General features: G+C 47.5%; 1 protein-coding gene across 3 annotated transcripts in view; it reads right to left on the bottom strand.

Moving 5' to 3' along the window:
* The window catches only part of ash1l (ash1 (absent, small, or homeotic)-like (Drosophila)), a 31,229-nt gene extending 16,546 nt beyond the window's left edge, over window positions 1-14,683 (bottom strand). For 2 of the 3 annotated variants that reach the window (XM_041955029.1, XM_041955031.1), the window contains exons 1-9: window positions 14,467-14,600; window positions 13,424-13,520; window positions 9,701-10,500; window positions 4,406-8,825; window positions 1,395-2,061; window positions 1,058-1,231; window positions 824-918; window positions 284-357; window positions 75-120 (exon numbers count right to left, since the gene is read on the bottom strand). In XM_041955029.1, the coding sequence (XP_041810963.1) occupies window positions 75-120; window positions 284-357; window positions 824-918; window positions 1,058-1,231; window positions 1,395-2,061; window positions 4,406-8,825; window positions 9,701-10,306 (6,082 nt within the window). In that variant the 5' untranslated portion in view covers window positions 10,307-10,500; window positions 13,424-13,520; window positions 14,467-14,600. Of the gene's footprint in view, window positions 1-74; window positions 121-283; window positions 358-823; window positions 919-1,057; window positions 1,232-1,394; window positions 2,062-4,405; window positions 8,826-9,700; window positions 10,501-13,423; window positions 13,521-14,466 lie in introns of all 3 variants that reach the window. The other variant, XM_041955030.1, reaches the window with a different exon arrangement.
* Window positions 14,684-15,083: the final 400 nt, after the last annotated feature.

Below are 15,083 nucleotides of genomic sequence, written 5' to 3'. Positions count from 1 at the left end.
AAGCAAGAAAAATGCAAGAACATACAATGATGAGGCATTTTGGCTGTATCACTGGAAGAAAGCTGGATACTCACTTGATCTGATCTTCTTATAAAGGGGGACATCAGGCCTCTTGTAAAGCTAAAACACAAAACATAGTGGTAAATACAAAGGGGTTTAAAGTCAGAAACAAATACTTATTTGAGCCTTCACTTAAGCTGTTCCTTTTGAAGTTACCCATCAGTAATTTACTGTGAGTATGGAAAAACCCTAAAGATACTAAGTGCTCAACATGATTGATCACCTGATCGTGTTTCCACAGCCATAAGATGTCGTAAGGCAACTGGAAATCAATGCGTTTCTGTCTCAGGTACTTCCCTGGAAAAAAACAAAGCAAAGTAAATTTGGGGAGAAAAAATAAAATCGAAACGTAATGGAAGGAAGTCATTTTTGACCATTACACAAATCAGTTTCACAAATTAAGCTATAGTCACATACTTAAATAAAATGTCTGACTAAACATTTGTGCGTTTTCATCTTATCATAGCTGAAAATATAGGCTTATGGTAACTGAAAAAAGAAGGCTCCTAGAAACAGGTTTGCTGAGTCATCTGGATACTGATGAGTAACCCCAGAAGCCCTCCAATTCTGACTCAAGTAAAAAGAATGGTTGTGGTTTTTACTCAGCAAAACTCTGACTAATCCAATGGGCAATGTTTTACCTCTACACAGAGGTTGTGTTTTAAAAGACTAATAAATTAATTTGGCAGTAATGACATGGACAGATCATGTCTTTTAAAAATAGGAAGTGCAGTCTAAAAAAATTAACCAATTCACGACTCACCAACATGTATAGGAGCTGGAAACAAGCCATACTCATGTTCCCCAGGTATGTATTCTAGCTTCTCTTTCTTTAGCTGCAGAAGCTGACTCCGGGGGCTACAAGATGGGGTACAGAAATGTTAAAATGTAAAGGGAGTACACAAGAAAAAAAAAGCTCTATTATGGCGCATTGATATCTAAAATAAACATTAATATCAGAAGCAAAAAAAAAAAAAGTATTTTCTATGGAACTCACTCTTCAGTCTTGTACACATCAGAGTAAAGTCCCGCCTTCTGGAACTTCTTCTTTGGAGGTCTAGCTGGTCTCTTCTCCCGTTGGCTGGTTATGGGCATGGCCGGAGCTTGTTCCCTGGAGACAGTGCCGGGGCGTTCCGGGGAGCTGCGGCCATCTGGCTTGCTTTCCACTGAGCTAAAAATAGAACCATGACTTGGTTTCTAGTGACTTAATAAATTTTTATATATCAGGACTGAATCTTAAGATTGGTGATCACTGTAAATGTGTGTCAGTGTTCCACAGCTGAGGCTTTTAGGTATAAAGGTTAATATTCAACTTGTGGTGAACATTTGCTTACCCACGAAACTGCTGGAGCTCGTCCTGGGTAAGCCAGCTTCTTCCTGTCCCAGCCCTGGACCTTGCTACCAGGTTACCCAGGTTCTCCTCTCTGTCTGGCAATCGCTCCTCTGTCTCTTCTACCTCCCCGTCCTCTTCTTCCTCCTCTTCTTCCTCATCCCCATCTCTGTCCCAGTGCTTCCTCTTCGGAACTTTTCTACGCTGGCCCTGGACCACCGACTCAATAGCATCTGTCACAGTGTCGCCCTCCCACCCTCTGCCTCCTGTTGGCCGTTCACCCCCTCTGTCCCTGTGCCGTGTCTGATTCAACTCAACCACTGGTGTTGGAGATGGCGGTGGGGATGGTAAAGGGTGTTTTCTAGGACGTCCGGGGCCCCTCTTCTTCACCACGTTGTTTCCTGTACGAGCCTGTCTCTGTAGCTTCTTGGCACGCAGGATTTTGTTGACGTGGTGCAGGCTGTGTTTGGATGGCTGTGCCCGATGGGAGTGGTGGGGCAGGGAGACATCCAGGCAACAGTCCTGAGAGGGGGAGAGGCAGGAGGAGGAAGCGGAGCCATGGGAGTGAAACAGCGAAGGTTGGTGATGGTGCTGCTGCCGGTGGTGCAGGGATCCATCGGGCCCTTCAGAGGTTGAGAGGGCAACACCTCTTGTCTGGATACCTGATGACCCTAGTCAAAGATATAGAAAATTACTGCTGTGTACTGTATGTCGCACTAATTATCAAAGTACACAATACAGTCTCAGCACACTCAGAAAACTGTGATTCTGTACTGTGACTGTGTTAACTACGTGGCACAGGCTATGTGTATGAAAAAGTTTTTGATATTTAGTAAGATAAGGGGACAGGTGAACTTGATATATTTTACTATTTATGGCCTACATTAAGCTGAATGACAACATGGTCTATCACTTAACTCTATTAATTACAACTCACATCTATTCATCATCTCTTAGCACTCTTGATTTTCTCTGACCTTCCTCTTTACGTCACTCTCCATTTTCTTCAAACATCTTCTCTTTCCTCATTTATATTTTTCTAAACTTATGTATCACCCTTGTCTTCCACAATTTCCCTTACTTCTCATTCTTTGACATTACAAAGAATGAGAATTACCCATAGCTTCACTTTTCACACATCTTCCTCTTGCTTCTTCCTGTCTTTTTTCCTCATTAACATGTTCTCCCGTGCCTCATTATCCCAACTTCCTCACACTCTCTCTCCTGTCTCCCCTTGTCTAACCTTGGAAAACCCTTCAAACCCAAGTTCAGTGGAAGGCGATTGCCCCACGTCCAGAGACCCATAAAGACTTGTCACAGCGAGATCAGGGAGGCCACACATGTAACCGAAGGCAGGGTCAAAATGAGACAACTGATTAACTACCTTATCAGAGTGGACAACAAGTTAAGCCATTAACGATTTAACCTGAGCCCCTGCCCCATTCCTATGTGCTGTGTGAATACGTGGTCATGATGAGTTATCATGCATGGTGTGAAAATTTATTTGTGTTTTCTTTTGCTTACTGGAAATCTGAACATTTGAATAAAAACATGCATATTCACACCTGCTCCTATATGCTACACCTAGTCTTTGGCTTCCCTTACAGTCCTTTTTTTTCCCACATCACTCTAGTGTCTCCTGTTGGTGCGCATCGGTCTACTTCCATCATTCCCCACTTGTCTTACTTGTCAGCCCAGTCTCCACCCTTGGCCTTGTCTACCTTCACGGTGCAGCCTGTGACCGCTGGTCGACCCCCCAAGTCCTGAGCTCTAATCCAGGATTACCCTGGCGTGGTTTGATCTACACCATGCAGCCTCAACAGGGACCTTACAGTTTCCCATCTCACTTAGATGCATATAAACATTAGATAGCATTCACATAAAAAACGCCCTCCCTACCACTGCTCACAGACACACTAGGAGATCAGTCTTAGTCAGGGGGCATTCGGAGCCATAGTGATGAAGCAAGACCATTTCTGAGGAACTATGTCTTACATCAGCAAAATGAGCTCAGCCCAGGTGCTGGGTGTACTGAAGGATAGGACTAAGCTGCACATTGTGGGCTTTTGAGGGAAATGTCTACTAAATATAGCATGTTAACAAAACACTCCACCCCTTTAACTCTGGCAGGAATGCTATATCAACTGTGGCCAACTGTGGCCATCCACACTCAGAGAGAAGCCAGTTTAAGTCATTACGCATGCTTTTTTTGCCAAGCCCGTTAACCACTTGTAAGAGCTACCAAATGTCAGACAGTGTATGCATAGGGGATCTCACTGTCTTTCAAGGGGACTTTTTTCCACTAAAAAACGTGACCCATTTCACTTCGTATTTTCTTCGGATGGGAGAGAGATATGAGGGCTTGAAAGACAGATCATTTTTCAGTGTTGTTTGATCGAATGATGACTGAGATATGGATGGTTCCGGTTCATTTCTGAGCATTACGAAGGATTTTCAAGAGACACACAGGCTTCACTGAGGAGAGCTAGAGTTTTTTAAGCCCCCTTGCTGGAAGCGTTACTGCCCAAGTCCTGAAATCAGTACTGGATCTAACTAATTTCTAGCTGAACCATATTCACCATAGCTGTGCAAAGCTATAAAGCATATCAGACATCAGCCAATCATATTCAGCCACAGGATTTTTGATACAACTGCATCAGAGCTATTTTTGGAAAATTAATTTGGTGCACAATTGATTCCTACAACCTTTAACAATGCCAAATTTAATTCGGGTCAAAAGGTTTTCTGTGCTAAATAGCTAATTTAACACAAGAGCCTATAAAGCTGCATGAATAATACTGGATTCAATGCAGTGAATGGCATATCCACGAACAAATAAATGCTAATGGCCCACTGCTGTTATTGTTACTGGTTTCTATACAGTCGTCTCTTTATTTTAAATTTACTATGCAGATACTGTTGTAAACTATATATCAGTTTATCAGTGAATATTTTGCCTTAGGCAGCCCATTCATATTGATCCAATTTGATTCATCTAGACCAAATTAGACTTACCTAACTCTCTCCTTTCTGCTGATGTTGAGCGGTCCTTCCTCATCGGCCGGTCCATTCGGGAGAAGCTGGAGCTCTCTGTGACTACCTCAGTCTTTCTGCTTCTGCCCCCCTTCAGTGTAGTGCGGGTGAGAGCAGAGGCAAACAAATTTGTAAGGTTTGGAGAATCATGGGCTCCAGGCTCCACATCCTCTGTGGGGGTGAGGGGCTCCTCATCCTCGCTGTCTGAGCAGCCTGCTGGGTCTTCAGCCCGTCCATCTGAGAAAGGACCTTGGCCAGGTGCCATATGACTCCGTGAAAGCTTAGAGTAGTCTGTCTTAGAGCTGCCCATCCTGAACCAGGACTCTACTGGGTGGTGGCCTTTTGAGCCGCTACCTAGTGCAAGCCTGGAGGGGCCTAGGCAGGACATGGAGCTCTCCTTGCGCTTGTACCTTTCTGCAGACGAGGATGAGGAAGAAGAGGGTGAGTTGGCAGAAGTGGTGGCAGCTTGCTTGCCGGCACTGATGCTGGAAGTTTCTCGTCCAAAGCGGCATCGCTGTAAAGACTCTGCCATTCCTAAACTGCCAACTCGTTCTCCTTTCCCTGATGCACCACTTTCAGAAATCCCTGCAGTAACCCGACTCTCTGATGCTCCTCTTGCAGCTTCCTCCCTGTCCTCCTCAGCACAGCGCTCTCTGTGTTTATGTCTATGTTTATGTTTGTGGTGCCAGTTGAAGGAAAGCTCAGACGACATGGGTGGGTAGAGGACAGGGGATCTTCCTCCTCCCAGATACTCCTGCCTAAGCAGCTTATGTTTTTTCTTGTGAAATTTGGAGGGGTTCAGCAGGAGATGTGAAGGGTGGTGGTGATGCATGTAAGATGTTGGGGGAGGAGGGGGGAAAGACGGTGAGTGATGCGAGTGGTGGGATGGGGCTGTGTGGGGTGACTGGTGGTGTGGGTGGGGATACAGAGCACTAGCTGGGGGATAGCCTCTGTAATAGCCCAACCCCAGGGGCCCAGAGGAGTAGGGAACGCTGTAGGAGGGGTGGTAGAAGCCTCCACTGGAGAGGGGGAAACCAAGCCCAGGTACAAAGGGAACTTCAGACATGGACTCCCTCAGTTTGGGAGGTCGTCCCCGTTTCTTCTTCATATCTGGCTTACGAACATAGTGCAATGGGTCACAGGAGTATGCAGGATGGGAGTAGAAGCTGCCAAAGTTAACCCTGAAGATTGTAGGCAGGAGGTCCCTGTGGACATAATGATGTGGAGGAGGGCCAGCAGTGCCTCCTATGCCACCAGTGGCCCTGCTTCCCACTCCTGGCACTCTACTTGTTCCCGCTGCTATGCCTATTCCACTGCCGAGCCGGTGGCCTGTGGTACGGTGTGCTATCCGAATTTCACTCAGTCTCACAACAATCTCATCCAGCTCAGCAAGAAAGTCTGGGTCATGCCGTCGAGAGCGCAGCTGCAAGTACTTCTTCTTGCGTTTCCTTTTCTGTCTCTTTAGCTTGTCATAGCCAGGGCACCCATGGCTGCGACGTTTACACTTGTGCTTATGCTTCTCCTTGTGTCCCATTAGGGAGGAGGCGGGAGCTGCTGGGTGAGGTCTCCGGGGATCAGGGGATGACCTAGCCCCGTGGGGTGAAGGAGAGGGTGAGGGATGTTCCATGAGCACAGTGGAGTGTCGCCGCCTGCCTCTGGAATTAAGGCCCACCCCTGGACCCATAGTTGAACCGATGACCCCTGGCATTAATAATCCACTGCCCATTCCAGGTGGCATCCCAATTCCACCTAAGCCACCCGCTCCTCCAGCTTTCTCACCACGATCAGAGGTGCTGTTATTGTCTGTTCCTATACCACTGTCACTGGGAACTGTCTCCTCACTGTGTGACTCACTGACTGGGGATGGAGTGGCTTCTTTTAGCTCACTGAGGGGGGCAGGGGAGGTGGGATGTAGCGGCCTGGGGGGGGAAAGCTTATGGTAATGGTAGTGCTGCCTGTAATGGTGGTGGTGGTGGTGGTATCCCCGGCAAGATGACTTTTTCTGGGAAGCTGCTGCAGCCAAAGATGATGACGTTGAGCCCAACCCAGGGTTGCGGGGATTAGGGGCAGAAAAGGTTGGGGGAGGGAAGGAGAATGTGTTGTGGCTATGATGGGGGTTAGAGTAGTGAGAGTGACCTCCAAAGTGCACAGAGCCTGGCTCGACAAAGCTAGCATCGCTGATGGGACTGTGGCCACCACTAGACTGTGAGAGGGAAGGGGAGGGAAAGACCTCTGAGGAGGAGAGCTGGTGCTGTTGCTGGGACTGTGATTGATGGTGATGGAGAGGGGATGTGGTGTTTGGGGACAGGAAGGGTTCTGGTGGCGGTGTTGTAGCTGTGGCATTAGTCACTGCTTTTGGTTTACGGCCTCTCCTCTTACCCATGTATATTGTGCCCTTTTTACTGACATTAATTTGTGGCCCTAGTTTCCCCCCAAAAGAAGCAGCCAGGGAGGACAATGATTGGGTTGTAGCTTCCACAGAGCCAACCACACCGCTGGTGGTGCCTTTAGTGGTGTCCTCTGTTCTTGGGCCTAACAAGATTTGACTGAGAATACGCTTTCGTTTCATACTTTTCATCTTATTGATCTTGCCTATAATGGTTTTCATGATAAGCTGCCCATTTCCTTTGCTGCGGAACCGTTTGTCTCCCAAGTCCCCTGACTCTGGAGCCAATGTGGGAGGCTGACCCTCCTGGGGTAAGGTAGGAGGAAGGCGCTTAGGGCGTCCACGTTTTCTAGGCATAGGTTTAGGTGGGTTTAGGTCCACCTCTGGGTGAAGAACAGGCGGGTCCTGCTCTTCCTTGGACTTAAGCAAAGATGAAAAGACCTTGGAGGGAGCCAGTTTGTTCGGAAGGCACCCAGGAGCCGGGGCATCAAGCCTTGGCATTTTAGACTTCGGCCTTCCCCTTTTCTTAGGCTGGGGTGGGAAGAGCTGTGACCCTTGACTTTGTGGCACAGGATTTGGTTTGATCTTATTTGGGTTGGGAGGCCTGCCCACAGGTCTTTTAACTGGCGGTGACGGTGTTTCCAAGCTTGAAGATAAAGGCAAGGTGGTTTTGCTCTGGTCAAAGGGACTGTCCTGGCCTGCTCTGTGACTCTGCGCCTTGTTCATAACGCGAGTCCAGCGGGGTTTCCTTCCTCTGCGTTTTTTAAGGGGTTTGCTGTCTTGCTCTGCGGGGGAGTCTAGGGATGAATCGGGAGAATCATCTCTAAGGGGTGTTTGTGGACTTTCTTCACCATCTGGCTCTGGTGAAGAAGGTGCCCTTTGCCTTACAGGTTCAGGGGGACTGCTAGTCCAACCAGGTCGGCCACCTTCCCTGTTGGGGCTGCGCTTACTTGGACTAGAGCTCTTCCCCCGCTCAACTCGCAGTGACTGATTACTAGCCCCCTTGTCTTTCCCTTCTTGCTTTCCCATTCCTGCTGGAGGGGGGCACTTGGTTAAGTCTCTGGGGGGCCCCCTGTCCTGCTCCATCTCACTTGCACTACTTTCCTCTGCCAAGGCAGGACTCTCTCGTGCATGGTGTCCTTGTGAGGGAGCAGAGGAGCCCAGGTGGCTCACTGCACTCACTGTCCTCTGCTCAGCTGAGGTGGTGGAACAGGATGAAATGGGACAAGATGTCGAAGATGTGGTGTGGGCTAGGCAGTGAGCTGGACGTGACTGTGGCTTAGAAATGCTACTGTTGTTGATGTCACTGTTGCTGTCCTTTGACATTGCTGACAGGCGGTTACTGCCATAGGAGAGTATTTGACTGCTGCTGTGACTACTGCTGTTGCTGATGTTGTTACCGCTGCTGCTACTACCTTTTCCAGCCTCTTCTACATCCTCCTTCCTCAGTGGTGTCAGGGTGGGAGAATGTTCTGTAACACTGTCTTTGTTCCTAGAACCATAAGGCCGACCAGGTGGTCGTGATACAGGAGGTGGCGGAGAAAGGTGTACCATTCTTGAATATGTGTTCCTATTGGCCATAGCCCTGTCTCGTTGCTTAGCTGTAGGGGCCATAAAGCCTGAGCTTGGGAGAGGAGGAGCAGGGTCAACCTTTACAGGTTTGGCTGGCTTAGGGGTCTTTGAAGGTGGGCAAGTCGCTATGAGTTGAGCTAATTTCTCAGTGACTGTGGGTGCTCCCCAATTTTGAACACCCTTGTCCTTGTCTCTCTGACTTTCAGTGCTGTAGGTGTATTGAGGAGGTTTAACTCCTTCAAAGCTGGGTTCTTTTGATGCAGGTAGTGGTGGAGAAGGGGAAGATGTCCTAGGGTTGGGTTGTGGAGTTGGTGTTTTCTTCCCAGAGGGATGCGTTTTGCTGTCTGTTGGAGGGCGGTGAAGGTTAAGGGGCCTCTCAGATGCGGTGGTGGCAGCTTTCGTGTCTGGCTTTGTATCAGGCTTGCAATCCATCTTTGGTGAACCCTGCCAAAAAAAGAAAAAAAAAAGATGCCATATGATAAATGAGAACAAACAGCAGGTAACTGAGGAATATTTATTACATTTAAGAAACACACTGTCCAATTTTTAAATTGCTACTTCTTTTCAAGTAATATAAACTATAGTCATATGCTGATATCTTTAAACACAATGAAGAGGAATGTGAAAAAATTAACAGCAGCTATGGTGCTAATGCCACTGAACCACACTGAAAAACATCTGGCCAGAGACAGCCACAGCTAAAAGTACAGTCAGAAACAGGTTTCTAGACCCGTTTACAAAATGCAATTTACTGATAGCATTTTCTGTTCAATGCTGCTTCCCAGGCATGCCCATGGGGGAAGTTACACTCAACTCAATAACACTTATCAGGGTCAGACTGGGGACAGAGAGAGAGAGAGAGAGAGAGAGAGAGAGAGAGAGAGAGAGAAAGAGAGAGAGAGAGAGGGGGGGGGGGGGGGGGGGGGGTCATGCAGGGGAGGGGGGTGGAGAGGACATGGCCAGGCAGAGACAGAGGATAGACGACACAGGCAGAGGGGGCGGCTGGAGGGGGCGGTGCATGATGAATAGAGACCGGCCAACAGAGAACACAAAGGAAACTAAAGAAGAATTTATGCTCTGCTCTTTATCTCTGCAATAACATGGTAATTACTAAGGTAACCTTGTTGTGACCACTGCCGTACTGATGACTGACTGAAAACTTTATAAGGAGGTAAGGTAAACGTACACAGGTATGTACGCTAAATAAATATATACATTGATGAACATGCAAGCTGTCAGTACTCAATGTTTGTGTTTGGCAGAGTGTGAATCCATTGCTGAATCATAGTACATAAACTGACTATGTTCTCCCTCCTTACCCTTTTTGCTGCAGCACTCCCATTCACGGATGGTGACAGGGTGGTAGTGCTGGCGGGAGGAGGAGCAGTAGGAGGCGGCGTAGGAGCTTTAGAAGAGGGGGTTGATGAAGATGATGGGGCTAGTCTGTTGACACTGGGACTCTTCTCCCTCTCTTTTTCCCTGCCTTGTGAAGGACTCTGGCTCTGACTGCCTGGCCCATCACTTGTTGCCCCAGCACGGTTTCCACGAGAACTGCCACCTCCACGTCCAGTATGCCTCACCGTGGCCCTGAAGGCTGGTCGGCACACGTAGTTCTCCAAGATCTTAGGGGGCTTCTTCATGCGTTTAGCTTGAAGGCCAATCTTAAGTTTGACATTGCCCTCGGAGAGACTGCTCTCTTTGATGGAGAAATGGGACTGATCACCACTGGCACCTCCTGGCCCACTTGCTCCTGGCCCTCCTGTACCAGCAGAGACAATGGCTACGCCCTCCTTCTCTCTGTCTCTCTTCTTCTCCTCCTCCTCTTCTTTCTTTCCACCCCCTCCCTCCTTCTCTCGCTCCCCTGTGGGAGCACCTGAGAGAAGAGGGGGTGGAGTTGCAGTTCCCCCCTGAATCTTTGGATCCATGAGAACCTTAAGGGGTGTGCAGGTTTGCTAAGGAGGAGGTGTTGTCGATACCAGGTAGAGTTTTTGTTGGGGGGTGGGATGGGGGTGAAGGGGGAAAAGGGGGAGGGGGATAACGGTGAGGGTGAAGCTCTCCTTGTTTTTAGGTGGCTTCTCTCCCTTCCTCGGCTGTCCAGCCCTCTTTCTCCGTCCTTCAACTGCAGGAGTAATGACAGGTATAGCAGGGACAGAGAAGGAAAGGGAGGGTGAAGGAGGGGGACAGTCCACATTAGTCACTGCAACACACAGAACATCAACCAAACATTGACAGTTTTAAACAGTGCCCTGCAACTGAAAGTATAAAAATGTCTTTTAATGAATGATGGTGTAAAGCAGACGGAGGGCAACAATTTTTATCATCTATTTGGTTAGAGGCTGTCCTTCATCCCGTCTGGGTGACTTTTTATGGTGTGTTCGTCCTCACGGCCTATACCAATCTGTGACCTATTTACGCAGCCAAGGCTCTTCTACCTGAGAAATGTAACCTTAGGCTCAAGGACTTTGAATTGTCCACCTGAGAATTATAAAGCCCACAAAGTCCAGAATCAATAGTTAATCCCACAGCGCTGCCACATCCTTCCTAGTTGTTACAGGATAAGATGCCAAATGAGCAATCCCTTAAGTTGCCTCATAAGCAGCAGTGAAAACGGGTGCCTGTGTTCGGGGCACACTGCTCATACCCTACGTTAGCACAACAGCAGCAGATCGCAGCATGTTTCTTAATTGTGCTCCTTAGAGGACAGCCCAATTCAATGAAGTTGTCTACAGCTCCCTGTGGCCACTGAGTGATTTAATGCGGATTCGCCCCCAAGCAGGTGCTTTCTCTGGGTGAAGTCATTTGGAGGCAATTCAGAACTGTGACCTCAGCACATTGGGCCCTCTGGGACTAGACAGAGGATCCGGACGCCTTTCCCAGCCTTCGCCAGCAGCAACTGAGAGTGAGTGATAGAGCGTCAACGTGCCCGCGGTTTCTCTGCGCCCTACATTAGTGGAGAGCACTAAAACAGCCACTTAATGGAGCCTCAGGAAAGTCATACAAGTCGTCACATCAGTAAAGTGTCACAGGAAGAAGAAAGGAAAAAAGAATCTGCCCAACACAGAGTCCTCGACCATGTTTGTTTTGGATTACGACTGTGGAAAACAGTAGTAGAGGGTTTTTTTTGTTGAACCACACAGTAAACGCAACCCGATTTTTGGAGTCTGGCCTGTAGTTCCCCCACGCCCTCTTCTCCGTGTTTACTTCAATTACTCACTCCATTTCGCTCAAAACTGCAGACTCCCCCTTGCTACACATACCACACTCAAATCACACCTCCCTCTTTTCTTTAACACTCCATCAATCTCTGTGTTCTTTCACAGTTTTCTTTAAGCTTTTCCGTCCTCTTCCTGACTCTATTTCGCAAACCTGGAAAGCAGTAGTAACAGCACACAAACTAAAGTCACTGTGTTCCTACTTTAATCAAAAACACATTGCACCCACCATACCCCCCACCCCCAAAACTCTGCTCCCTGTATCCCTCTCTGAGAGTGACAAATGTTCTCCCTCATTCTTTTACACTTTACGCTCGCAGAGATACTAGCTGCTTCTGCTGCCTGACAGCAACTATGCCAAAAATAAGGCACTGTAGTACCTAACTCAGTGAGAGGCTACTGACAAACGTCTAGAGAAAAGCCTCCTGGAGAGTCAAAACATTCCTCTCACCTCTAACGAGCTAAGTCAGGTCATTTACTGGCACTTGTTCTCCTGTAAATGATCTGATACTAGGACAAATCGCCCTCTAGTTTGTGATTGACATACACTAAAACGCATCAATTTCATGTTTAGCATCTAGGTACTTTCGCATTTACAAAGCAGTTAGGACGACACTGCAGTCGTTTCGTTTGACAGTCATACTGCAAAACAACAGAATAACGCATATCAATCATGCCTGTCTGTCATTTGATTTTACTTTCACAACAATAACCAGGAGAAAAGGTATAAAGGCGGGTATAGAAAACAAGAACAAATGTCAGATATGACAATGAAAAACAGAGGATCAATAATCAATATCAGGCCAACAACCTAAGAAATGGCAGAGCAGGCAGGAACGTAGTAAACAACTTCCCTCGCCCCCTCCCATTTCTTTCCCCCTACTCCCTCCCTCCTCTCTCTCCCTCCTCACTTTTGCACACGTTGTTCATAACTGCTGATTTCCCTTTGGCCATAGCAATAGTATCCAACCCGCCCACCCCCATCATCACTCACATGAGGGCTGGCGTCTGCCCTCGGAGCGCCGTGTCATTTCCAGGGCTTTTACTCTATGGGTATTAGTACGTAGCCGTGCTCGGGGGGGCAGCCAAATACCTTTACTACTACCATGAGCTTATATCATCCAACAGCGGAAGTGATCAAACTTAAATGTAACACGCCATAACCTTAAACGAAAGAGGCGGCTATGATGTTTAAACCTCGAAGAGAAACGAATAGAAAAAGCTGCAATAAATCGGAGCCGAATGACAGGTGTCACCGTGCAAACATCAGTCCGAAGCAGACCAGGGAAGTTCATTCATTAACTGACTTAGAATACAGTGCATTAAATGCGTGCTTTCCGTTTTAATTAACTACACTTTCCGTCGCGTTATGCAAAAAAAACGTGGTTGGCCAGCGGAGGGCCGAACAAACCAAATAACGTTATCTGCTCTCGGTTTCCTGTACAGTCAACACTGCACTTGCAGGGAATAACTCATGAGTCTGCGAACACATTAACCTTAATTTTACTGCAAGTACTCATATTCAGTCAGCAAACTCATCCCTGTTCAGTCATGCTCATAATTACTGTCTCAATCAAAGGGAAATCCGGCCTCCGAGACATGCTCTTACAGTTTCTGAAAGCCGTGAGGGTGACACTGCAATGCATGCAGCCGAGCAATCATTTTGCACAGCTACTCGTGGGTAAACAGACTATTAAAATCTGCTGAAGGCACTAACAAAACAGGTACAGTGAGGAATCCGATTCAGTGAAGCTACACTGTTATGTCAACAGAAACAATACAATCTGTAGATTCATTCAAATGGATCGTATTGATATGATCTTCACTCACCTCTGTAATTGTCCAGAAACGGTGTTCACATTATTTGGCTCTGTGTCGTCCCTTCGTGTCTATCAACGTGGTGGCCACATATTGTATCTTCCAAGTGCTGAATTGCCAAAAAAACAAAAACAAAAAAAACACGAAAAATGTCAGATATATCGGTGCTGTTGTTAATACGAATCTAAAGCATGCACCATGAGCTAAAGCGACAGCCTGAATTGAGTATTTTGCCCGTGGCATTTAAGATACAATTGCATAACAAATGTTCGTGCTGTGTTTGGATGTCACATAGGTTGTAACGAGGTAATAATCCTGAACGCGGCATCACAAAAAATCTGAATGAATGCACACGGTTGTTGAGCACGTAGAAAAATTGGATTGTTAACCTTGCCACCTCCAAAACACAAAGTTGCGATGGTGTAAGCTGAGTGCCAGCATGTAAAGCATCCCTCCGAAAAAATGCATTTCCAAAATATTCAAGATAGTAATAGGCAAGGCGGTGAAGCAATGGACATGACTTGGCCACTTTGCGCTAAATACAACCCATGTATTGTGAAAGGTTTGTGTTTATTTTGTAAGAAGCTAGTTGCTACTATCTATCCAATAATAGACAGCCTGTGCTACATTTTGTATCAATGGCACTGGCATCGGCTAACTAGCCATCTATCAGCAGCCCGATTCAAGCTAATTTCGCCCTGCATGGCTTTAACTTACACTGCATATAGGCTACAAACGAGTAGCAAACGCCTACAGCTTTCAAAGTATTTGTGTAAACCGAGTGAATATGACACAACCCTGGACAAGTGATGCACATAATCTTACATCTCCGTCACATTCTCGTAGGCACTCGTGTTACTACATCTCAGCTACGACGGCTAACGATGCACTAGCAAGTCAGCTAAACCCGAAAAAAAAATCTCCCGACGCTGGTTCGAAGACAAACGCATAATTTAAATCGACAGAAATACACACGCGAAAAATGTGGCGAATTATATCCCAGTGAGACAAAATAACAGATGCAGCGCCGTGTAGGTTATTAAAAAAACACTAACTGTCAACAAAATGGCGGCTGCGTTGAATCAACAGAGACCCGAAATGGATCTCCCTCTATTTCGTCTTCCTCGGTGCAAAAATCCTTTTTCCTTACAGCAACTGGTATCCGTAATATCTCCCGAGACGCTCCGAAATCCAGTCCGACACGCCGTTAGCTAGGCCTGGATGTGTCAGCACGGGCCTCTGTCGTTGGTCGGGCCTCCATGTCTGCTCAGCCCGTATAGCTACTGTGTCAGTACAACACGGGCATTCTCAGTCCCGGAGAGGAGGGAGGGAGGGCAGGAGGACGGACCGAGGAGGGCGGAAGGGAGAGGAGGAGAGGAGAGGGGAGGAGAGGAGAGGAGAGGAGAGCAAATGTCGGTCGTACGCGGTTCCTGCGGTCCCTGGGCATTGAGAAAAATGTCTGTGTTTCATTATTTCACTATTTTCGGTTGCCGTGGAGGGCTGTGTTTTGGGGCTGGTTCAGGGTGTGTGTACTGGTATGCAACAGTCAACTGTCAAACTGGCGGTGCCTGGACTCAGCTGCCACAGAGAGCGTCAGCATAACGCTACAGCACAGAGACACCTCTGAGCCCGCAAATGACTCATTCTGCTCCGTTAGGATGTTAGTTCTTCT

The sequence above is a fragment of the Chelmon rostratus genome, chromosome 16, assembly GCF_017976325.1.
Source record: "Chelmon rostratus isolate fCheRos1 chromosome 16, fCheRos1.pri, whole genome shotgun sequence".
Lineage (NCBI taxonomy): Eukaryota > Metazoa > Chordata > Actinopteri > Chaetodontiformes > Chaetodontidae > Chelmon > Chelmon rostratus.
The sequence above is the reverse complement of the archived record's forward strand: the minus strand, read 5'-3'. Positions and strand labels throughout refer to the sequence as shown.